The sequence below is a fragment of the Patagioenas fasciata genome, chromosome 18 (assembly GCF_037038585.1).
Source record: "Patagioenas fasciata isolate bPatFas1 chromosome 18, bPatFas1.hap1, whole genome shotgun sequence".
In the NCBI taxonomy this organism is placed as follows: domain Eukaryota; kingdom Metazoa; phylum Chordata; class Aves; order Columbiformes; family Columbidae; genus Patagioenas; species Patagioenas fasciata.
This window is the reverse complement of record NC_092537.1, coordinates 65,403-91,301: the sequence shown is the minus strand read 5'-3', so window position 1 is coordinate 91,301 and position 25,899 is coordinate 65,403. Positions and strand designations below refer to the sequence as shown.

At 40.8% G+C, this 25,899-nt stretch overlaps 1 protein-coding gene across 5 annotated transcripts; it reads right to left on the bottom strand.

Annotated features, from left to right (window-relative positions):
• Positions 1 to 1,649: 1,649 nt before the first annotated feature.
• On the bottom strand, positions 1,650 to 25,622 carry CSNK1D (casein kinase 1 delta). Of its 5 annotated transcripts, XR_011741783.1 has the most exons (11): positions 25,287 to 25,622; positions 20,333 to 20,443; positions 18,572 to 18,720; positions 17,860 to 18,088; positions 17,256 to 17,426; positions 15,533 to 15,681; positions 14,860 to 15,031; positions 14,358 to 14,497; positions 7,130 to 7,484; positions 5,480 to 5,546; positions 1,650 to 3,737 (listed from the first exon to the last, which is right to left on the bottom strand). XR_011741783.1 is itself a non-coding variant. In XM_065852572.2 (10 exons), the coding sequence occupies exons 1-9, from the start codon at positions 25,360 to 25,362 to the stop codon at positions 5,514 to 5,516; spliced, it is 1,230 nt and encodes a 409-aa protein (XP_065708644.1). In that variant the 5' UTR covers positions 25,363 to 25,620; the 3' UTR covers positions 1,650 to 3,737; positions 5,480 to 5,513. The 5 variants fall into 5 exon arrangements, 3 of the variants coding, with proteins under 3 accessions (XP_065708644.1, XP_065708643.1, XP_071672443.1); XR_011741784.1 differs by lacking the exon at positions 5,480 to 5,546; XM_065852572.2 differs by lacking the exon at positions 7,130 to 7,484 and having other exon boundaries at positions 25,287 to 25,620.
• Positions 25,623 to 25,899: the final 277 nt, after the last annotated feature.

Below are 25,899 nucleotides of genomic sequence, written 5' to 3'. Positions count from 1 at the left end.
AGATCGTGTACATACAGACGTCATCTTTCTGCTGTCCCTCTGCCAGCAGCAGGCAGCGGTTTCATCAAAAGAACCAAAGCATATTAATCTTACTAAGATTAAGCAGGAAAAAATACCAATGTCTGAGAAAAAGTCATCAAGTGTTATTCCTGTGCAAACATTTGCTGATCAGGTTAGTAGGATTTTGCTGCAAAACAGACCCTTGCTGAAGATGAGGCCTCTGAGCACTCCTGGTACGAAACTACTGAATGATGCAAGTAGTCCATACAATTCAGGTTCATACAATCACTCGATTCTAAACATAAAAATGCAGTGCTGTTAATTGTCACCTGAATGAGCCAGAGTGAAGTGTGCTGGTTTTAATAGCGAAGTACTGCATTCTTTAACAGCAAAACCCTTTTAGAATTAACCTCTCTCATCCAGTGCATTTTAGAAACTACTTTGCTGAAGGATTAAGTTCATGGTGGATTACGCTTCCTCACAACTGGATTAAATCTAGATTTTTGACCAGATGGTTCAGCACTATTAAAAAAACAGCAGCTTTGTTTTCACTTAGTATTTTCTACACATGAATTGCTGCTTTTGTAAATCAAATGTTGAAGGACCAAATAAACTTCACTCGTTTACAAAGAGAAAATAAACATTCTTGAAATGAACATGTACCCTATAGCCAATGATCTACTTACAAATCTGTATATTCACTGTAAAGGTTCTTGTCTAGAAAATCCACTTCTGAAGTGTTGCCTTTAACAGATTTTATGGAGGAGCTGTCACTCAGAGCTCTGGAATGTGGGGAAATGAGGACACCAACCAGTTGTGCTTCTAGATTTCTCCACTGGAGAGTGAAGGATGAGATACCTCAGAGTTCCACGTGCCTTCTTCCAAGGGAGATTTGGAGTACTTCCATGAAGTTTAAACAGAATATATGGACTCCTTAAATGCTTTTACTTAGTATAAAGTGTAGGATTTATTTTCAATAGTTTTTGAAGTATTTGTACCACAAAGAACTCTCTGTAACCATCAAGATTGTGTAGAACAGCCACACTGGTATTTTCCACATGAAAGTATATAGCCACTTCTAAATGAAAACTGTGAGGATAAATATCCTTCCAACTTTTAAAGGCCTGCTAATCAGAAACACAGAGGATTCTTGCAGGTGCATCTGCCCTCAGATTATGAAGACACTTTGGAGAATTACATAGCAAAAGCCAGAACTTTTATGATACAGGGCATTGTGGGTAGAGCTCAGTGTTTTTCTTGCTTTTATCCTCGTTCTCATAACAGACCAAATCACGGTAGCAATTCTCTTCCCATACTTCTTATCAACACAATGTATTACTTAATAAGAGAAAGTGTGTGTAAAAAAGACTTGTGGAAAACCAGCGATATCCAAATGAAAACATTTACCTTTAAAGAGACGAAAGACGTGCTTTCTGTGAGCAAAGTAACAAATGCCTTCTCTTTCTTCCTGTATACCCTACCTGCTGCATTCTGACCACGATACCAAAATCTTCCCGTGAAAATTTTACTACCACAACAATGACTTCAGCTGTTTGCAAGTGACAATGCTTTGTAGGTACAGAAACTCCTTAAAGAAAAAAACAAGTTACACCACGTAAGGATTCATTGTAAGTTACACCAAAGAAGAATAGAAGTTATTATGAATGTATTTACACAATTCTTAAAGTACACAAATACAGTGGTAGTACAAATGAAGTGCTCTGACTGGTTTCCAATACACAGGTTTATATAGACAGTCTAACTATTTCTGTATGATGGAATTTAACTATTATGAAGGACAAAAATTGCCCACAAGTGAGTACAATTCTAGAAGTCTGCAGTCAACTTTTAAGTATAGTACAGCAATCTAATGTTCCAGATACAGAGAGAATAAAGAGGCTGCCTTTGTACTTCCCTCTAACAGCACATTATTAACCACAGATATTTACAAGGAAAGCACAGTGAAGTGTAAAAGTGTTCAAATGGTAGTGCACATGCCTTAAAATACTGAAGTTTATAGTAACTGAGGAAATAATTCTCTTATGCAAACCTATCCATGGATCAAACTCTTAGGCTTTTACACTACATTCTCTGCTAACACAGGTTTCCCCAGTCAGACCTGGAGCAAGAGTGAAATACTTAATACGTGGACTTTTGAGAGGGGCAAAAAAGAATATGTAACCATTGAAACAATAAAAAATACTCTTCATAAAACTTTGAAGACCAATAAGCCTTTAATATTTTTTTTTTCCCCAAGCAGGGAAGAATTTCTCATAATCCCTGTTCAAACAAAATCTCTGATTATACGTTCATTTCCAACGTGAAACTTCCCACTACTTTAGTCATAGTAGTATGAGCAGTACTTCTGATACTGTTCCAAGTACTGTGAAGACAGAATATCTATTTTATGAGACTGTTCACAGCAACAAACGTTACAAAGAATCTCTGTATTCCGTAAGCAACAGGTGCTAACAACACCTGCACCTTGGACAACCCAAGCATGCTGAGTCGTTCATTCCTAGCTAATGATCTTGGGCATACTCAGGTTGAATACAGTTAAGAATTAAATATGGTATGACCTGAATTGGAAAAAAAATTTTCAAATTTCACAGCAAGATTTTTTTTTTTTCTTTTTAAGAATTCAATTTTTGAGACCTGGCGTGAAACAGAAGGCCTGATTTTTTTTTTCCTTTAAATATGTAGCTACTGAAGGAAATGTGCAAATTCACTGCCGACTCGGTGGCGTGTATTTCCCACCTGCAATACCCTCCAATCTAACCAGCCTCAAACTGCAGGAAACAACATTTTTATCGATAAAAACAATGTTTGAAACCATCCATTTACCCAAATGAAGCAGAGAGATAGGACAAGCTTTCAAATTCTACACCCCTCAAACACCAGCGTCTTTCATATTCTTCACAACAAAACTGAAATCCATTATCACAATCTCTACTATGCCTGCACTCTCCTGCAGGGTATTATTCTCTTTTATGACAAAGAACGAGTATTAAAAATTCCTTTGTGTTACACAGAAAGTTAACTGTTAGGTGTGAGTGAACACAGCAAACAGCGAAGTAAAATTTTAACAGTTTTAAGAAAACTGTCTCAGTCAGAATGGGACTATACAAATAAGTCAACAGTTTAAATAAAGTCAGATGTTTTTGATTCATTTACATGTTCCCTGCCAGACAATTTTTTTAAACAATAAATTTCAAGTAATTGTCTTTAGTTTAGGTTTGTTTATAGTCTATATTTTTAAATCAGACAAAAGCAAGAGTTCTTTACAGAGAATTAAGCCAATAATCTTAGCAAAATGATACAAAAAACTTTCTTAAACCAAGTAAAAGATTTATAGTTACAGTAGAATAATAAAAAGGGGTACAGTCGGCCGCCCATGGGGGAAAACTGAAATGGCCATCCGATAACAGGCGGTCAGCTCTGTAAACCATCTTTCTTTTCCAGCCCTGGTACCACAGGGTTCTCTTAAGGTCATTGGGTTTCTTGCAAAAGCGTCCTGCAATGGCAGCTGCTGGAGTCTGTCCATGTTCCTCCAAGTGCTTTTTAAGTCACATGGAGAACTCCATTTGTAATGGTTCCGCTCTAGTTTAGGGTATTTTTGCTAGTAAAGCCATTGGTAACGTAGGAGATCAGCCATGCATTATCTGCCCTTCATGGCAAAACAATTTTCATCGGTGCACAGCAGACTGGAGAACACTGGTAGTTACCCGAGCAGGAATCTACCAAAGCCAAAAAACAAGACAACATCAGCACATATCCTTTCAGTTAACATACAAGCGGCCCTCAATATACTTGCATATAATTTGTTGCCAAAAGTGTGTGAATTTAAAATCCGATGAGCTACACAAAGTTTTGCACCCACCTGTAGCTACAAGAAGTTCCCTGTATTTCTTCCTTTATTAGTAGTTAACATGGAAAATTCACCTTTCCAGCCAGAGGGGATGTTTTGAAGACAAGGGAACAGAGCATAAACATGCACAGAACAAACCAGATAGAAACACCAGTAATGTGTAGAAATAGACTCAATGAGTGAGTTTTTGAGGAAAAAAAATCATAACAAGGGTCAGGGCGGGGGGCAGAAATCAATAGCTTTTCATTTTCATGGGACACTGTATAAAAAGAGACATCACTAATTTCCACAGATGGACCTATTTTGGTAAGTGTAACGTTATTTCAATACTTTCACTGTGAAAGTGAAAACCACACAGCACTGCAATTTAAGAAGCGAGAAATGTCTAAGCAGCTGAATCAGAATACAGTATTAATTTCAGATGTAAGCAGCTACAAATAGTAAGGCATACAATAAAGGTCAATCGGTGCAGACACAACCCTGAGCAGACCCGAATATGCACGTCTCCCGCACACAAGCTCTCCAATGCAAAGCTTTAGGTTTCTTTTTTTGACTACAGTTTGATTAAAATGTTAAGCTGCCATTTACAGTTGGAGCTTTTTAACATTACAAACTGTTTGCCAAAGCAGCTTGTGCACAGTCAGCCAAGCACACCAAGCAGGAGGAGATAAACGGAAGATGAAAAGCAGGATTCTTCACCAACGAGAGGCAGGATTAGTGCAAGCTTAGGCTTCATAGAGAAAGTGAGGCAGCAGATGGAGTTATACAACAGAATTCATTAAGGAACAGAAAATTCTCACAGCTTTTTTTAATAAGAAGCAAAGAAGCTCCTGAAATACTTAAGAAAGCATCCATCGAGGTTCAGATTCCAACTGAAACTTGTTATTTCCCTGATTACACCTGTTATTGCCAAAAGCAGAACAGACTAAAAAGCCAAAAGCTGCGGACAGAACGGGAGAAACTTCTACTGCACTGAACAGTGGAAATGAGTTCTGAACACCCACATCCGAGTCCATCTACCTCCAAGATGCTCATGTTCAAACTATTCTCATTAGTATGTGAACATTTAAAAAACATAGATCTGAATAGTTCAGAGTATTTTTGAAGTGACAGCTTGTAAGGAATTGAGAAGAATATAAGCCAGTGAAAAATGGATATGGCTGTAGTGGAACATTCCATTCACTACAAGACACAGCCTCATTTGAGTAATATAGTTAATTGAGTCTTCATCCAAGTATTTTGCTGTTTTTGAATGGGTGACACACTGCTGCATGAACATCCCTGGAAAGACAGGTAATTTTTAAACAGCTAAAATTTAGACTTGGTTATTTTATTTTATTGTTGACGCTTAAACAATTTTAAGGACTTTTCAAGTCACTATTTTTTGTCAATTCTGCCTAAGAGTTCAAGTGGAACAGCAGCAATAATTCAACTTTTGGAAGGACATTTACTTTTAAGTTAGAGAAAAAACAATGCTCCATCAAGCGCCTGAGCAGAGGGCACAGGTACCACTATGAGATAAACATGAGGAGAAGAAGCAAAGTTGGATGTTTCCAAAGATTTTTTTTCCCACCCCATCCAAAGTTTCAGTGTCTAACGAGAAGCACTCACCCAGTGCTGCCTTCCAACGAAAGGAGACGAGCAGCTACTTGCCATGGTGTTCGAAAGGAATGCTATTCTGGGGTAGGGGAAAAGACAGCAGTTTGTAACAGTTCCACTGCCCCAATATATAAAGATGTCTAACAAATATTGAACCTAGACTTGCAGCAGCAAACGTATCTTTTGAGGAGCTCCAATTTCCAAATTCTGTAAGACATTTCTATCATATTAAGAGATACATAGAAGGAACAAATCATTATTCCTGAAAGAAAGCTGATCGGGTCAGAAGAACAATGTAGAGTATGATGCCTATTAAGATGGATATATGGAGGAAGATTCGCTCATGAGGAGATGGAAAATGCAGAGGCATGTGAAGTATGTTGCTTTTTTCCCCAGGGACGTGGCACAACACTTAAATCGTTCAATGCCAATACTGGCTACAGTCTTCTAAAAGCTTCCCCTGTCAAAGAGACTTAATAACATATTTATTTGTGCAGCATTCTAGTCTTTTCTTCCAACTATGGAGAGAATATCTCTATAACCGGCAGGAATTACGCACAGCTTTGACTTTGGGTGCTGAACATGCTACATTCAGGAACAAAAATTAAACAACTTACTGTATACCACAAGCAGTCAGATCAAACCTTCTGTGAGAGGAAATCAAGGCTACTCACCCATAACTAAAACCCTGAGATGGTCGCTGCTTTCAGGATGCAGTTTGTGCAATGTGGAACAACAGAACTGATTTCAAAGTCGTGTTTACTGTAATACTCTTGACCACCCTCACTATGCCTCTTAACGTTTAAAAACTGACCACATAAAGGAGACTTAGTGAACCGTTCACTCATAGAGCAGAAGGATCTTTTAACAGCTTGTATGATTTTCTGTCCAGCACAGATCACAACTCCTGATTGCACAGAGATCTGTCATACACCCGAATACATTACTTAGAAATGAATCCAGTTTTGATGTAAAGCGGACAGATGATCTGCTTCTTTTAGAAGTTGTTTCAGTGGCTAACTGCCTTCACTTAGACCTTTGTTTTGCTTTTATTTAAATGTGAGTGGTTATAGTTTTAAGAAATAGGTTCTTCACACGTTTTCTGCATAAATGTCAGCTCATGTTATAATCTAAAATACTATACCAACTAACCCAAGGCGACCTCTTACTTTTCAGACAAACTGAAAGACATTGATTTGAAACTCTTGCATTGTACAATCTGTTTTCCCAAGCTTAATTTTTATCTCTCTTCTCTGCATTACTTACAGTTTTTCAACAATTTAAGATATTGAGAACTGAACTGAGCACAATATTCGAACATCTGCCTTAATAATGACATGAAATAATCTCTCAATTTCTGTTCATAACTGTAGAAAGGATGAAATTACGCCCTTTCATTATGACATCACACGAACTTCTCCAACATTACACCTAAAGCCTCCTCAGTCATCACTTACCACAGATAAGACTGTGCTGGTTAGACTGAAAGCGAGTTAATTTTCTTAATGCAGCTAGAAACTTTTGGTTTTTTGTAGCTAGCATGGTCATTGTTTGGATTTAGTTTGAGACAGGAAGATTAATATCCCAGGAGAGAATTAACGTGTTTCTCCACTTAACTTTTTAGTGGTTTTCAGCTGGAACAAAGAGAATGTAAGAACTTACTGTTATCTTAGTCGTTGTCTGGGAGTCAAGGTTTTTCTGGGCTCTCGGTCTGCATGTGTGAGGAGGGAGCTACGAAGGGGAGCATGGACAGGACAGACCTTGACTAACATCCAGACTGATCAATGAGAGTATTCCACGCCACTAGCGTTGTGCTTCGTATTTAACTAGAGTGGGGTTTTCCGGCTAGGGAGACCTGTTCGGGCTTTGCTCCGCTGCGGTCGAGTTCTGTTTCAGACTTCCTTTAGTTCGGCCTTTTGCCATTCTGCTGTTTTGCAGAGGCCTTTGGGCCTCTCTGCCTTTGTCTCTTCCTCCCCGGGATCGCCTGTTGGGACCAGGTGCTGCTTCCTGGGACCGGCTGCTTGGTAGGGACGGAGTTCGTGAGGAATTGCATTGAGTATCTTTTATTTTATATTATATTTCCATTTAATGTATATTAGTAGCAGTAGTGGTATATTAGTACTATTTTGTTATTTTATTAAACTGTGTTTATCTCAATTCACAAGTTTCTACCTTCCCTTTTGATTCTCTCCCCTATTGGGGGTGGGGAGTGGGCAAGTGGCTATTGTGGTTTTGATTGCTAGCCAGGGTTAACCCACGACAAAGACAATGGGGCCCACTCCTTCATCCTAATCAAATTTCGGAGTACTGCAGTACAAAATATTTTATTTTAATAGGCTTTACCTGACTGTTCAACTCTCACTAATGTTTATCGCTGTCAAACATCTCACAACCTGCAGGTTTTTAGTGGTTGCATTCACTTCCATATAGTCGAGAAAAGTACTGAATAACGCATGCCATAGAATTTATTGTAATAATAATTATAATTACTCATATTTGTTATTTAATATTTAATTTCATTAGAAACACCTAAGCTTCATGAATCCTTTTGTAGACATGTTAGTTGTTACTCCAACTTACTCAGTGTTACAGAGTGCTAGTCTTCCTAAGGAGAATGACTTAGGTACTATGTGGCCAATACCCTGGAGGTAGGGAAGATACATGACACCTATTTCGCAATCCTTACCGATCACCATTTTTCTAGAAGTGTTAAATTTCTCTGAGAAGACCTATTTTCCATAAGAGAATTTTGGCTCACATTATCTACATTCTCAGCCTTAGTTTTCGGTTTTGGTCTGATCAGAACTCATTTGGGAAAAAAGAAAGATAAAATGTGGAGTGACCTTTAAGAACTCTACTTAGAGGTAAGTAGCTTTCATTATTTCTTTGAGTAACCTTTGTGCATTTCCATTGCCCAGAGTTTAACAAGCAGTAGCCCTTCCTCTAGATGATTAGAGGTGGAGATTACAGATGCAGCATTGCCTTGCCAAACCAAGGCACCCAAATAAAATAACAAAATTAAATTATTGAGTTATAAATAACTCTAACAAATGCGGTTCTTAATGTAAGATATCAGTAGATCTGTATAGCAAACTTTAAAAGCTGCTTTCTACCAGGAGTATAGTCTAAACAGCCCCAGAAAAAAAGAACAGTGGTAGTATATTTACTTAAGACTGACAAAGGAAACTAACGCATTTGGAATGGGTGTGGACAAACAGTTGCTGTTCTTTACTTTCTCCAGATAAGAAGTGGTATGGATGATTTTCTATATTCTTTACACTTAGCCAGTCAAAATTCTCCTTAATGACCCTGTCATGTGAGTTCAATACTTCAGGTTTTCCCGACTAAGAACAAGGTATAAAGATAATGGGAAACCCATGGCTTTAACTGGTAACCTGATTAACATCTGAGGATAAATTTTTATTATGGAAGAACTACCTTAATGTTATGAAGATAGTAAGAATACAAGCTATGAAAATTTGCAACTTGAGCCTGACTGCCTGCTATGGAGTGAGAACTGGGAAAATGAAAAGAGAAATTTTCTCTAATGAGCTCAAGGGGAAGTGTTGTAAGGTGTCCTTTCAAATCCGAGAGGTCCACGGGAAGCTGCTTAAATTACACTACAGTTGCACACTATTATTCAGTCATCACTAAGTGGTTCACTGCCTTGGGAAGAACTAAACACAGACAACAGACGATGAATTATTAATTCTAACAAACTCAGAGAAGATCCTGACTAGGCCGCTGCTGGGACTGTGAAGAGATCAACCGAGTGATCCCATACATAGAGCAGAGTGTTAAAAAAGGCAGGTATGGAAATGTGCCTTTACTATTGGCCCACACCACAAATTATAGATCTGGATATTCAAAGACTACTCCAAAAAAGCCACAGTCCTACACAGTCTCAGAGTATTCCCATTTTACAAGTTTGGCAGAACAAAAATGTACCTGCAAACCCACATGGATTACATGTACCTTACTATGTTTAGAAAAGCGCCATGTGCACACTGAGCTACTTATCAGTAACACAGCAAAAAAATGAAATATATACTCTCTCCCAACATAATCAACTATCATCACTGTACTTATTTCTGTTACTCCCATTAATTATTTCTCTGGCTGGTAACAGACAAAGCATCTGCGATTTGCTCACAACATCGGAGACAAACCCAGGAAACCATCTTTACATTTGAGTAAACATTTAGGGGGAACTTGGCATCACGACCGTCACAGGGACACCTGGAGATCATCCAGTCCAATAGCACCACGCACAGCGCAGCCAGCTGGAGCGAGCCACTCGGCACAACATCCAGTTGGGTTCTCAGTGACTTGGAAGAGGGAGATTCCACAGTCTCTTAGTGCAACCTATTCCAGTCCTTGCCCACCTTCACAGTAAATAAGCTTTTTCTTGTGTCTAAATGGAATTTCTTACATTTCAGTTTGTGCCCACTGTCTGTTGTCTATTCACTGGATATCACTGAGAAGAGTCTGGCTGCACCTTCTTTACATCCTTCTATCAGGTATTTATTCATATTTACAAGATCCATAACTCTGCACAGTTCTACCCTCACTGTTTTCATACTGTTAACAAACTGCAGCCATACAAGATTTTAACATGAGAATTTCTGGTGGCAAAAATTGTAGTTCAGTGAAAGATTTAAGCTGTCAAAAACTGCCACAAAGCCAACACAAAAGACCTCACCTGTCTCCTATTCTCGTCCAGTCACTTCTGCTCCTGAACTGTTCATCCCCTCTGCAAGCACATATATTTGTGCAGCTGCCCTCAGACTATTATCCCCTGTCAGTAGTCCAAGCTGGCAGCGAGGACATTAATAGAAGAAGTGCCAAGATAATTAAAAAAGACTTTAAAGCGCTAGGTCGGTCAGTTCAGGGGACAGGAGCACAGGTGATATTTGCCTCAGTTCCTGTGCTATCTGGGATGGATGAGGAGCTAAACAAAGAGAGGAGTAGAAAAGCCCATTTCATTAACAGGTGGCCAAAGGATTGGTGTCACCATCAAAATTTTGGTTTTTTTGACCATCGGGCAAACTCCATGGTACCCGGTCTCCTCAAATCAGATGGGCTTCATCCTTCTAGGAAGAGCAAGAGGACTATAGCCCATAAGCTGGCGGGGCTGATCAGGAGGGCTTTAAACGAGGTTTGAAGGGGGAAGGGATTGAAACTGGGCTCTCCAAAGATCAGCCTAAGGATGGAAAGCCTGAATTAAGAGTGAAATCAGCAGCCCACTTGAAGTGCATGTACACTAATGCACGCAGTATGGGCAACAAACAAGAGGAGCTGGAAGCCATCATGCAGCAGGAAAATTATGATATAGTTGCCATCACAGAAACATGGTGGGATGACTCATATGACTGGAGGGCTGCTATGTGTGGCCACAAGCTCTTCAGAAGACAGGCAGGGTAGGAGAGGTGGAGGGGTGGCTTTATATGTTAGAGAGTCCCTTGACTCTGTTAAACTTGAGGTCAGCAGTGACAAGGTTGAGTGTCTGTGGACCAGAATCGGGGAAGTCCAACAAGGCCGACATCCCCGTGGGTGTCTGCTATAGACCGCCCAACCAGGATGATGAAGGAGATGAATTATTCTACAAGCAGCTGGCAGATGTCTCAAAATCGACAGCCCTTGTTCTTGTGGGTGACTTTAACCTGCCGGATATCTGCTGGGAGCTCAATACCGCACAGAAGAGGCAGCCTAGGAATTTCCTAGAGTGTACAGAGGACAATTTCCTTCATCAGCTGGTAAATGAGCCTACCAGGGGTAAGGCCCCGCTAGACCTACTGTTCACAAACAGAGAAGGGCTGGTGGGAGATGCAGTGGTTGGAGGCCACCTGGGGCATAGCGACCATGAAATAATACAATTTTCAATACTCAGAGATGCAAGGAGAGCCATCAGTAAAACCTCTACACTGGACTTTCGGAGGGCAGATTTTTGCCTATTCAGAAGTCTAGTTCAGAGCATACCCTGGAAAACAATGCTTAAAAACAAGGGGGCCCAGGAGGGTTGGACACGCTTCAAGCAGGAGGTCTGAGTGCACAGGAACAGGCTGTACCGGTGTGTCGAAAGGCCGGCTGGCGGGGAAGCCAACCGGCTTGGCTAAACAGGGAGATTCTGAAGGAAAGCAGAAATAAAAAGAGCGTTTATCAACTGTGGAAAAAAGGGCTGGCTACTTACGAAGAATTCATGAAAACATCTAGATCATGCAGAAAAAAAATCAGGGAAACAAAAGTGCAATTTGAAGTTAATTTGGCCAATTCTGTTAGGGATAATAAAAAGTCCTTTAAATACGTTAATAACAAAAGGAGGGGCAAGGAAAACCTCCATTCTCTGTTGGACTTTGAGGGAAATACAGTTAACAAAGATGAGGAGAAAGCTGAGGTACTTAATACCTACTTTGCCTCAGTTTTTACCAGTAAGACAGGTGGCCCTCAGCACAGCTGGCCTCTGGAGGTGGTTGACAGAGACAGGAAGCCAAACAGCCCCCTTGTATTCCAGGAGGAAATAGCTGGTGACTTACTGAGCAACCTGGATCCTCGCAAGTCATTGGGACCAGACGGGATCCATCCTAGGGTGATGAGGGAGCTAGCAGAAGAGCTCGCCAAGCTGCTTCCCATCATCTTCTAACAGTCCTGGCTCACTGAGGAGGTCCCATACGATTGGAAATTGGCAAATGTTACCCCAATCCACAAAAAGGGCTGCAAAGCTGACCCTGGCAACTCCAGGTCTGTCAGCCTGACCTCGGTGCCTGGCAGGGTTATGGAGCAGATCATCCTGAATGCAACCACACAGCACCTTCAGGATGGACAAGGGATCAGACCCAGCCAGCACGGGTTTAGGAGGGGCAGGTCCTGTCTGATCAACCTGATCTCCTTTTATGATCAGGTGACCCACCTGGTGGATGAGGGGAAAGCTGTAGATGTGGTCTATCTAGACTTCAGCAAAGCCTTTGACACTGTCTCCCATAATATACTCCTGCAAAAGCTGGTAGCCCGTGGCTTGGACAAGTGTACTCTCTGCTGGGTTAAGAACTGGCAGGAGGGCCGGGCCCAGAGAGTGCTGGTGAATGGGGCCGCATCCAGCTGGCGGCCAGTCACCAGTGGTGTCCCCAGGGGTCAGTCTTGGGTCCAGTCATGTTTAACATCTTGATTGATGATTTAGATGAGGGGATTGAGACCATCATCAGCAAATTTGCTGATGACATCAAGTTGGGAAGGAGTGTCGACCTGCTGAAAGGCAGGAGGGCTCTGCAGAGGGATCTGGATAGACTGGAAAAGAGGAAGCTTAGAGGTGAGCTCATCACTCTCTAGAATGACCTGAAGAGAAGTTACAGCCAGGTGGGGATTGGTCTCTTCTCCCAGGCAGTCAGCAATAGGACAAGGGAGCATGGGCTTCAACTCTGCCAGGGGAAATTTAGGCTGGATATTAGAAAGCAATTCTTTGCAGAGAGAGTGGTCAGGCATTGGAATGGCTGCCCAGGGAGGTGCTGGACTCACCGGCCCTGGAGGTTTTTACACTGAGATTGGACATGGCACTTAGTGCCATGATCTAGTAATGGACTGGAGTTGGACCAAGGGTTGGACTGGATGAGCTCCGAGGTCTTTTCCAACCCAGTCGATTCTGTGATTCTATACAGTGAAATAATTCACTCAGCTGAAATCCAATCCAAAAAATCCTACTTCACTTTTGTTATGGTAGAATTGTTTCTCCAATCCAGTTCACCCCCAGTCTTCATTAGAGATACCAACCTGGCCTCCATCTAAAAGAGAATTCCCTCTAGTTGCAAGATTTTATACATAAGAACACATACTACCTGAAATAATTAATTCTGCCAACTAAATGATGAAGCCAAAAGGAATTGCGCTAATTTTTGTCAACATGCTCCATCAATGGGGAATAACAGGGGTCCACGGCAAAAATTATGCAGTTAGAAGTCCAGCACAGCGTTGAGGCGTGATGGGAAAACCCACAGGTGGCTGCAGCAGTGCTCTGACAGACTGCTGTCCCAGAAACGCCGCAGCGTGCCGACAGTACAGGTGACACCCCATTCTGCAGGTGACTGAAGAGCGGCTGTACAAAGCCAGGCCACACACTACTTATGACAATTCTACGAATACCTTGAAAAAGGAATGTTTCAGCTATAGCATAAAGAGTTAAAAACATATTTAAACATTGTTTGCCAGTCTTAAATAGAAGCATGACTAAAATCTCTTTGCTAAGTCACCGTGACCAATGAGGATGATTTCAGTGCCAACTACGGCTGTGAATCATTATCGTTCATCCTCCTGTCACCCTCCTCAAATGAGCCTTCTGCGACCTCACCACCGTTCACATATGTGGCTTCTCATCTGCTCTGAATTACAGCACTGAACTGCAACTTTTCTCCACTTTTGCACCTTTATTCACCTTTGCACCTTTTGCACTTTCTGTTCTTCACCAACTATTTCTTGTCCATTCTGCACCAATATTCTCTGCTCTGTTGATCTGGAAACACGACTCAAAACTGCTTCTAACATAGTCTGCTTCCTCATTGATAATAGATACAAGAAATGTAACGAGTAGAGGATCTCAACACCATAATTACAGGTAAAAAGGCTCTGTCTCTAGGATTCTGCGTCATCTCATACATCAATGACTGTATTACTTTGAGTGTATTCTGTGCTTATTGTTGCTGAGGTAAAAAAAATAAATATTATTTTTCTTCACAGTAGTCTACAGTCACATCACAAATGTTCAGTGAAAACGTCAAGTATTCATACGAGTCAACATCATCTGCAAAATCAGTATAAAATCACATCAATTAGCTGGTACGTTCTTTTGGCAAATTGACTTAATCAAATCACCCTCTTTTTTCCATTACACAGAAATATTTTTTACCTGCGAAGTTGACATGCGAGAGGTATCTTGTCGGCCTGTTAAGTCAGATGATGAGATATTGACTGGGGCACCACGATGCAATCTCATACTCACTTTCCTTTCTCGTTCCATACCAGACACTGGCCGAGGAGAGGTGTTGGCTGTGAGAGAAAACACATTAGATTCTCATAATGAGAAATGGGATTATAACATGGTCACTGGAAAAATTACACTCTTGTTGTTTGCATATAAAACTTCCACACAGTCAAACAAGAGAAATCAAGGCCTTCGTTTTACATTCACAGAAATCTAAGTAGCAATTGGCAGGTAATGAGCATATGCAATTAGCTTCAATCTGCTGAGGAGCAAGGGGGATAAAAACCAAACAAAAACCCCCAACCCTGACCAGAGACAAACACCACTCAAGTACCCTAATTCTAATTTCAAATTACCAACGACCAGGAAGAAACTGCAAATTATAGTAGTCTACAAGGTGCACCTATCCAGGTATTTGCTTACTCACCAGCATGTGAAGTTGGGGTAAGAGGAGTAGGAGGAGCTGTGTCTTGTGTTCCTCTCAGCCTACCAGAAGCAGTGGAGGGTAATCCACGCACAGCTGGATTTCGTGTATGCCTCAATCTTTCCTCTCGTTCTCGCCTTTCACGTTCAGCATCTTCAGCCGCTCTGCTTGCACCCTGCAGGTCAAGACTAGTGAACAACTTGGGGGATTATCGAGTTTACAACTAAATATGCCAATAAAAATACTGAAAATAAAGAACTGGATAACCCACGAAATGAAATTAGCTAGGGCATTTATTATTTTGGTAAACTTTCTTGAGAACTGCCGTAAATTTTGTTCACACAACTGCTGGGATAGTCTTCAAAATGCTAATGTACACACATACTGTTATGGCAGCTGGACACCTCCTCACCAGTTGCAAATGACCTGTGCTGACGAACAAGGTGGGAGACAACAATTCTGCAGCCTAGCCCGGTGACTGCCCTGAAGGATGTCAGAAGCCTCACACACTTAAAAACCTGTAACTCCAACTAAGTTGTCGTGCAACCCCCACCACATCTTACAGTATCGGTTAAGGTACTCAAAACTGATGATATAGTAAAAAAAAAAACCCAAAACAACAACCACCAGAAAAAAAACAAAAACCAAACCCAAATCGTTTTAGGAAGTTACTCACAAATTTCAGCATATTCCAGTCAAACACATAGTCATAGGAGAACCCTTGTCGGTGGAAGAGGTTTCTGAACAATTGCCTTAGATAGGAATAGTCCGGTTTGTCATCAAAACGTAGAGAACGGCAGAAATTCAAGTATGTAGCAAATTCGGCTGTAATACAAGAAAGCCTTTTTTTTTCCTTCGGCTTCACATTTGCTTTTCATAATTCTGAATCACGAAAAAAAACCAAACAACTGCCACAAATCCAACAAATAGGGAATCTCCTAAACATAAGAAAAAAATAATGACCTAATACTGAAGGCAACAATATAGCCCATCTATCAAGTCAACCCTGAAAAGTAAATTATTTGTCTATCACGCAATGGGCACAGATCTCATTTGTCAACAGCAGAGAGGACCCAATATTAGAGTTCTTTAATGAACAGCTGGGGGTGGGGAGGACAGGTTTCAAACTACAGTTGAGCAAAGGAAGGACTGGGTTTTTTGCCTTTCTTTGCTTTGAATATATTTAAATGCAATTTCTTGCAGGACATGGAATAGCATCTCTTTGTTGTTAAGTCACATAAAGACTTATGCCTGCTACCTCAAGACACACAGAAGCTAGGCGACCCATATAAATTTCCCATGTAAGTCACGCTACCATTTTAGATTTGCAATTGTCTGAACGCCTGTTTTCATATGGGATGCAAAATACTAGTTACACAGCAAAAAACTTGATATTGTTGTGAATTCAATGCGCCAGAAGTAACTGTAGTATCAAAATAACAGTTTTTGAGTTCAGGCCCCTCTGGCTGAAATAATATATTAATATTAAAAAAGAAATTCTAACAAACAGCACAAGAAAAGTTGATTAGTCTTCCCTCCTGTTAACGCCAGAGAAAAAACATAGTTCATGAATGTAAAGGAACATCTATGAAATGACATTTGAAACACATTGAAGACAATAAGTTTACATATGACCCTAACAAAAAGTATCTTCTCGTTATTGTACCTAGCTGCCAAACCCAAAAACGTGGAAAGAATAAAGACAGAACTCTTAGTGAAATACCAAGAGTGTTCTCTCATAACAGCTAATGTTAATGAGTTATAAAACAGATTTAAGTATCTTTTTGCAGGGCTCAAAAATGCCTAGTTATTACTGTGGTGTAAATACCAAACTGAGAAACAGAAGAGCTTTGAGGTATAATGCTAGGATATAGGAGGAATTCTTATGCCTCTCAAAGATGCTGACCATCAACAGGCCAAACTGGACGGACCCGGAATGACGATTCTCAATTGAAACAACTTCAAGAGGCGCCTCTGATTATACAGTCCAATTCATCCAGGAAACAGCACCCACACATATGAAGAAATGGGTAGTTTCTCAAAAACTGACTGTTTCAGTTATACATCCAGCACAGATGCATGCACACACAATAAACCGCAAATCAGATGCACCAAACTACCCTTCAACTCAAGGGCCCTGCGATTATTGTTTACTAATAGTTAAGACAAGGGATAATTAGAAACAGTCTATGAACACAAAGATCCCACTCTTGAAAGCACAGTGTCTTTATCATGGACATGCCCAATCATGGAAGGGAACAAGGGAGGGAAGGAGGGAGGGAGGAAAGAAAACAGAGAGAGAGCAGTAAAAAAAGCCTGGTAGAATTCAGTGTAAAGAAAAAAAGAAATACCACTAAAATATGAACGTGTAGGCCTAGCGCCACAAGAGAGTAACTTACAAGGGTATCCTTTACACAAAACCTCAATGGGTGTAGACATTTTCTTTTCACTGATACGTTCGTATTTCTGCCGCTTTGTTGCTGCTTTCAGTCCCTGCCAGGGGAGGGAGCCCAGGTTAAAATACATCAGTACATAGCCCAAGGACTCCAAGTCATCTCTGCGAGATTGCTCTACAACAGCATAAAAAAGTGCACTCATTAGGTTTCATTTTCTACTGGAAAAAACCAAAAGACTGTGCAACAAGACTGTCATAAAAACCCCTAGAAACACAGGAGATATCTGAGAGTTACTATGCCCACGATAAACTCATCTAATACGAGAAAAAACCTATTACCCTTGCAGTTATTAAAAATGTGCTAACTCCTGAGAATTACAAACTGGCCAAATCCCACCCAACCGAGAGATCCGAGACCAAGCATGCTGCACTGTTAGTGCCAGAAATAGGGACTGTCTTCTACGCCTCCATAAAGCAACACTGAGTTGGATGTGCTCCTCGCGGGTCCCTTCAAACTCAGGACGTTCTGTGATTCTACGATCTACTTGTATTAGAATTATGTGCATCAATGCTTTTACAGTTTCTATTTATTGCTTTCCCCAGCTCACCAATTCCAAGATGAGTGTTAATGGATGCATAACGGGCAGTTCCTGTTAAGTTTTTATTTTCACGATATGGAATATGTTGGTGAGTTCGAGCATCTCGATACTTCTTTGCTAATCCAAAGTCTATTATGTAGACAAGATTGCCTTTCTTGCCCAGGCCCATTAAGAAGTTATCTGGCTTCACGTCTCGGTGGATGAAGTTTTTAGAGTGAATATATTCAATACGACTAATCTAAATACAAAGAAAAAAAAAATCATTGAGAAACTGGACATTCACCTTCCTTCTTACAAAACACTGGCAACACTGTCTTAATGCTAAAAGAAGTAAATAAGCTTTTTATTGTAAAATGTAAGGGCATCAGAGAACATAATTTAAAAGACAACAGATAAACCTTCTCTCCAGCTCTTTTCTTGGACCTGTTTTAAATTTGTTTCCAAAAACTTCCTTGGGAGGATTTACTTGTCTTTGAGCAGTGTAACAGGTGGTCTGCAAACATAGCAGGTCCAGCTTTTGAAAACCAAAGTAAGACCTTCTAAACACTTTTGATGGGACACTTTATATTTACAGAAGGAAAACTAATTTTGAGTCTTTTACCTAATGATACAGCCTATTCACCTCTATATTACAGAAATAAAATGCAGTTGTTATGATCTCTCAATACATTTTAATATCCCATCATTCCGCCCTCTCAAGATCGACAAAGCAGGCTCCTACCATTTGGTCAGCGAGCAACAGCACTGTCTTGAGGCTGAATTTCCGTGAACAAAAGTTGAAGAGATCTTCAAGACTCGGTCCCAACAGCTCCATCACCATTACATTGTAGTCCCCTTCAGCTCCACACCACTTAATTGTGGGAATACCCACTATAAAGAGGGAAAGAGTTTATTCAGTATAACAATTTGACTTATTCAGTTAATACACAAAAATCTTCGAGGCTCTTAAGATGAATTTAAAGGTCATTACTGTGAATATTTGTATTTACAATAAAGCTTAATATTTTATTCTACCCTCAGGCATTCTGAAATGTAAAGTTTGATAATTTCACAGCACAACCAATATAAAATTATAGCAACAGAGGCCTAAAATTAGCCATTTTCCTCTTGCCCAGAAATCTCACAGCCTTTGTGCTTAGCTTATAACTTGAAAGTATTTATAGTGTTTTTTCTGGATTTGAACCTCAAGCATTTTACAGGTATTAATACTCATATAATCTCCAAGATGGCAATAAGGAGCAAATTGGAAGTCTGAAAATGAAGACACTGACAAACCACTAAATCTTATTACTGAAGAAGGCCTTAGAAATTAGCTGCTTAGTTTCAAAGCCTATAAGATCACTGTAAAACACCTCTCTTCCATTTCAATTTGTAATTAATTTTCACCCTTGCTTCACGCTCTTGGATTTCCTCCAGTTCCACTGTATTTGCTGGTTAGTGAATCTCAAAGAAAGTAGCATTGTTTATGAGAGCCATTATACACTCAGCTTGAGAGAGCTAAAATTAGCCCTGCTTTATGGAGAAACTCAGGAAGGTTGTTTCACACCAAATGGTAGATAGAATTGCTTGCATATTTTTAATTAAACCTGTATACAGGTAGCCTCACTCAGAACTTCAAATGCCTTTGAGTTAATTTTATGCATTTTGGAAGTGAAATGGTATAAATCACCCAATTTAACTCTTACCTTTACTTGATATGCATGATTTTTTCCTGAATTTCCTTCATAGAGAAACCCTTATTTGCACAGAAACTTAACCTTCTGCCTCCTACGTCCACAGCATCCATCCCCAGAAAGAACCCACCATCAGTCACAGCCTTAAGAAGCATTCTACTCTGTGAAGGCTATTCAGGTTACATACAGGTGGCAACTGAATGAGGCAGGAATTAAAAAGTAACTAAATACAAACACACATTACCATCCATTTCTAGATGTAAGAGTATGTATGAGTTATCTTAGCAGAGTATCACACAGTAGCTATTAAGTTGCTTCACTCCCGTTCTCTGTTACTACTGCCATTTTGTCTTGCAATTCCCACTGCAAGGAAATATTTTTAAGAATACTAACATATATAACAAAAACTAACCTGAATTTACTAAGTTGAGAATTGTGCTGCTATAATAAGCAAGTCAGGTTAAATGTTCCAGAACAATTGTTACCATCTTTCACTGACCCACGAGAAACAAAAGTCAATCAGTATACTGACAGACGGGATCAAACTTTGTTCCACATTTCTTGAGGTTTTCAAATTTTAATAATCTGGGACCATGGGCAACATTGGAGCATCTTAGCGGTTATCATGAGGTTGGGTAGCCATGGATTTGGAACTGACACTCCACATCGCTCTTCACCTATCCTGCCACCTTTCCCACCTTCTCCTTATATGTCAAAAGAGACCTTAACAATTAAATACTTCCAGGTGGCAGACAGATCAAAGACATAAAACCAGTTAAATCTCTGAAGAACGAAAATAATTTGCTTGCCTCCACCCTGCATCATTTTGTAGATTTTACTCTCTATGTGAAGTTGAGGATGTTTGGTTTTCACACATTCCAGCTTAATTGCAACCTCCTCTCCGGCAGCAATATCAGTTCCTAAAACCAGAAGAATTTAAAACATTAGTCAAAATACTTTTAAAGATGTATTTCATTTGTCAAGACTGAAACAAAGCAAATATTGACAAATTACTTCTCAATGACAAACACTGAGAGATTATTAAGTACCTTCAGCCATGATTATCTACAAATTGTTCTGAGTTCTTAAAGACTCTCTCCAACAGGCTAGCATTTTAAGTTACAACTACTAGACACTGTAACACAGGAAGCTGAAACTGTTGCTCTTCCATTAAAGAAAACAAAAATAAAATACAGTCAGTCTTCTGAGGGGTGTCCTTCCATTTCCAGTTTGTGGTAGAAGTGCTCAAAATGCAGGTTTACAGGTGTGGCACGCATCCTGGCCAACCTAAGGAATGCCAGGAATTCAGATCACCTCCTCTTATGCCTTGGAAACAGAGAATACAACTTCTCTAAATGTCAACATACTCTAGATTTATTCTGACACCTTACGATTTTATCTGGTTGCCAGGTATATGTTCAGAACCAAGAATCTGCTCTCTCAAAAAATGTTTAAAATCTCATTAAATTTTTGTTGCAGGAATCAAGTGACTGAAAAATTGGCTTACCTGTTCAATTTCAAAGTTTTAATGTACCTAGGGAAAAACTGACATTCTTAAAAAGAAACACCAAGTCCATAACATGTATACTCTCACAGCCAAGCAGCTTTGGAAGTACAGGGAAACAGGAACTGGCGAAAGGAGATGTGTGACACTTTTTAGCCATATCACTGAGTCTCTCTACTTTCAGAATTTGTCTCTTTTGAGAGACAGATTGAGGATCATGTGAAGTGTATCACCCGCTTTTGTTCTGATCCCCACTTTTAAAAGCTTAACTTGAGGTCCGCTGGCTTTTGTTTGGAAAGAAACAGTAAACAATAATTTTGTACTTGCTTTCTCCAAGATGTTCAGAACTCTTTTCAGAGTTCAAAAACTCTCGTCATTATTTGTATACAAGTAATTTTTAACTATCCCTAAATATTCCCCATTTCACGTATTTGTACCTTTTCCAGTTCCATAATGCTCTTTTTGAGAGTCACAAATAGCAATTAAGACAGAGACGCACAACTATAGCTTTTTTCTGCTAACCTATTTTTTCCATACACTTTTCTTTGACCATTACGGAGTACTGAGCAAATATATACACCTAACTACTATAACTGCAAAATCTTTCTCCTGAGATTAAGTAGCTGCTTCAGTGCTTTCATAGTCTGTGTCTATAAAGCGAGGCTGATCCAGGCTAGCAAAGACAGCCTAACACTCCACACCTCAAAATGGGCACGACTCTGATGGTGTACAGAATTATTTATGAGTTCACGTAAGACAATGTGCCTTTTTCTTTTTTTTAGGGTAATAAAATGTCTTTTTGTGTGCACACACACATGGGTATTACAGTGGTGTCACTGGTACAGCGAATTTTTCTGAGTGAACACCAGGGTCTATATTTTTTAGGGATTTTACAATGCACCTTAGGCAAATAAACCATCTGAAGCTCACTGTAGGTACAATAAGCACAACTCAAGGCGAACAACTGGAAGAGACAAAGAAAAATAAGGCTGGCTTTATGTCTACCTGTCTCATCTGACTCCTCTGTAACTGGCATAAGAGATGGCCAGATCCCCAATTGCTACTTTGGTCACAGTACAGCAGCAGCAACTGGAAGCTTTTCCATCTGTAATCTAAGGTTTTCACATTTTATGAATGTATTATTCTGGTAGACTTTAAATGAGTTATGGTGCACACCAATCCAGAAATGTGACAGGACAGATCACGGAGGAGAGCCTCATTTTTTAACCTAATACTGACTTCCCCACCCCAAACAAATAAAAATCTTGATTCTGACCCACAGAAATCCGGACCTTTATTGCTTATCCCTACATTCACTACATTTCTCCCCAGCACAACAGTAGACAAGATCAGGCAAAAGGTGGACAATATTATCTGATGGGTGACCAGGAACAGACACTTGTTTGTTTTTGTTTTTAAATGAAACTTTTCCAACCCACGACACAAATTGTTGTCCAAGTATACCGAAAGACACATTCCTTACACACAGCTGCAGACTCCTGTGTTTAATTAGGGCAAAAACTGTAAGACCATAATATCGGTATGGAGTTCTGCCCAAACCAGTGTTAAACTTGACAGACCACAGCCTTGATCTAGCAGGTAATTTCGTAGGCTAGTTGCTCTTGGAATTGCAAAATCATCTACCATAAGAAAAGCCTTAGAAATTATTTTAATTAGTTTACAACCCAAAATGTATTCTTAAGAAAAATATATATATAATGAAAAAATCATGAAAACACAGTGACTACAATGCCTTCATACTTGTATCTACTTGACCTCATGGACTGTCCAATGAAACAAATGCCTATTCTGATCTCCCCATGCCCCTTGTCCATCTTTTATACTATTCAGAATATCTGTGAATCCATTTCTTGCCTACCTTCCTCTGGAGGGTAACTTCAGAAAATGTAGGTACACTAATTTCCTAAAATTTATTTTCCTTAAGTCATCCACACTCATTCATTTACAATAGTGCCTTACATTTCAAAATCCTGTCCCACAGACCTTGCCACTCTAAGTAAGCAAAGCTGGGGCCACTGCAAATTCCAGAAGACATATTCTGAGGTATGAGGGAGAACAGGAAAGACTATGAAAGAACTCTGATAATAACAGCAGAGTCGTTGGCTCCATATTCCAAAGAAACGATAAAAGAAAGAGAGAGAACGAGAGAAAGAGAGAAAAGTCTCTCCCCTCCACTCTGGAAAGTCTTCAACACCCTCGTAGCTGAATTAATAAAAAAATACAGGGGGACTGGAAATAGGCAAAAATAATCAAATCTTCCTTTTCAAAGCCTAAAACTGAGCTGGAAATCTACGCTGACGTAATGTACAAATTCACTAAGAGCTCTCAGAAGGCATGTGTACTTAAAAAAGTTCATGACTTCTGAAAGAATTGTAAAAGTTCTTTTAAGGCACCTATATCCTACTGTACAGTCTCAATAAACACGTAGAAACTTTTTTTTTTTTTTGAAACCGCAAATTTCATTATCACAAAAAGCACAGATTTCTAACAACTCTGTTTTATCAGATAATGGTAGGCAAACCAAACTGGCCTCTACCAAAGGCTTCAGCTCTTGAGAGACTGTAATTTTCTCCAGAGAAAGAAACCTAGGTCATCAGCTGGATCTTCCATGCATATAATTCTCTGCTAGTTACTGGCTTAGGAATAAGCAAGCCCTAAAAGTAAATCCACACTGGCTACTTCGAGACAAAAAGAAGATGTCAAAAACTAAGGATGAGGAATTCCTGTGCAAAGTGCAGCACAACAGTAGCGCTAACATACAGGGAACTATTATTTCCTGTGCAACTTAACTGTTGTGGGCTGTATGCATCAAAAGAAAAGTGGCAAATAAAAAAAAGTTTATTTGACTTGCACTTTAAATTTATACCATAATATAAACTGATTTACCCGAGCAGTAGTCAAATGCTAAACTAGGAGCTTCTCAAATCATCTAAGATTTCTCAGATTTAAACTGCTGTCTTAATCTCTACCCAGAATCCCAATGGTAGCTAATGAGGATTTCTGCATAAGCATTCTCACCAATCTTCTCACAATAGTCTTCCATCTTTTATGCAAGCATTGCAGAGAGAGAGAATCATGTTCTCTGCCTCTAGACAATCACATGCCTTCAACTAGAAACATGGATTTTTCATCAGGCATACGATCTGTATTACAGATAACTGGTATTTCATTATCTGTAAACAAGTAGCTTTAGGTAACATTATTTTGGAATGCCAGCTGTGTACTGCAATGTGAAACACTGCTGTCTAGGAAGAAAAAACACCTCTCATACTGCATACATTACCAAACACACCACACGTTAGCTAGTGATGCCGTTTTTACCTTCCAGACGTACACAGTTAATGTACCTTAGCACTGGCAAGTTTCACCTTTTTGACCTGCTTTTCTAAGTTACCACAATTTCCAAATGCAGAGCACTTGATTCTATGTGGCAGGATATAAAATTTATGTTTATCTGGATTTAACCCACTTCTTATGCATTGAGAGTTTGCAGAATATGTTATTTCAAAAATACTTGATTTCAAAACTTGTAACTGCCACTGCTTGTCCTAATCAAAAGCAACAAGGCAGAATGATAAAGAGCTACATAAATGGACAGGCAATGACAATGCCAATCCTGCAAATTTTACAGCTACATAGAAATCACAGTAACAGAATAAGATACATGCAATAAGGCACTAAGGTAACACTCCAGCAAGAGGGTAGCTAAACTATTGACGATTTTTGAAGGATTTGAGGGGTTTTGTAGCTGCAACCTAGTCATCCATAGCTGCTTAGTATTTTTTAGGCCTCACAGGAGAAACAAACATTCCTCTGACAGCAGTTTTTCCTAGTCCACTGCAGTGATACTTAACCCTGATGCACGAGGGGATTTATACCCTTATCCCCATTTTACAGATGAGAAGATAAACGCCGCCCAAGGTCACAAGACAACAATGGCAAGAGGCAGCTCAATAAGCCAGAGTTCCCGATTTCCCCACAGTCCAAATTAAGACATGACATCAACTAAATATTAAATTGCTACTGCTGTGCCTCTGGCAAGGTACTCGATATCAAAGGGCACTTCGTGGGCAGCAGTGCACCCTGAGCTCCAGCCGGGGTGACGCGAGGCCCCGTGGGCTGCCCCGGCCCAGCAGCGCGGGGAGCGGGCTCGGCAGCGCGCAGCGACCCCCGGGCCCCGGCTCCCGGCGTTCTCCACAGACCCGCTAGGTGCGTCCCCAGCGAGTCACCCCCCTTACCCAGGTAGATGTCTCCGAAGGAGCCGCTCCCGATCTTCCGGCCCAGACGGTACCGGTTCCCAACCCGCAGCTCCATGGCGGCAGCTCGGTTCGTCCGCGGCCCGGTTCTGTTGCTCCGCCCGCCCCGCGCTCTGCTGCCTCACAGCCCCGCGGGTCCCGATGCCATCGCGGCTTCGCCCCTGCCGTTCGATAACAGTGGGACTGGCAGTGCCGCCGCCGCAGCTCCCAGGGAGGATGGACGCGGATTCCCCGCAAGCCCGGCCCCTCAGCCGCTCCGGCCTCGAGCCGCCATGCTGCCTGACCTCACTTCCCTGGCAACGGGGGCGGGGCCTCGCTGCGTGTCCCCCCGGGCCGTGTTCAGGCGGAACCAGAGGCCGCGGCCCCTCCCACCACGCCGCCTCACGGGGCCCTCAGAGCGGGCCCGCCCGGGCCGTCCCAGCTACCTGCGCCGCGCCGTGAGGGGTCTGCCGGGCGGGCACTGCAGCCCGCAGCCTTCTGGCTGCGCGTGTCCCGGTCACTCCACCCGCAGAGCTGCTCCGGCTGCGCTGGGCTCCGAGGAGGGCTCTTTTAACTGTGGGGCGCCAGGGACAAAGTCTGGGTTAGGGTCACGATC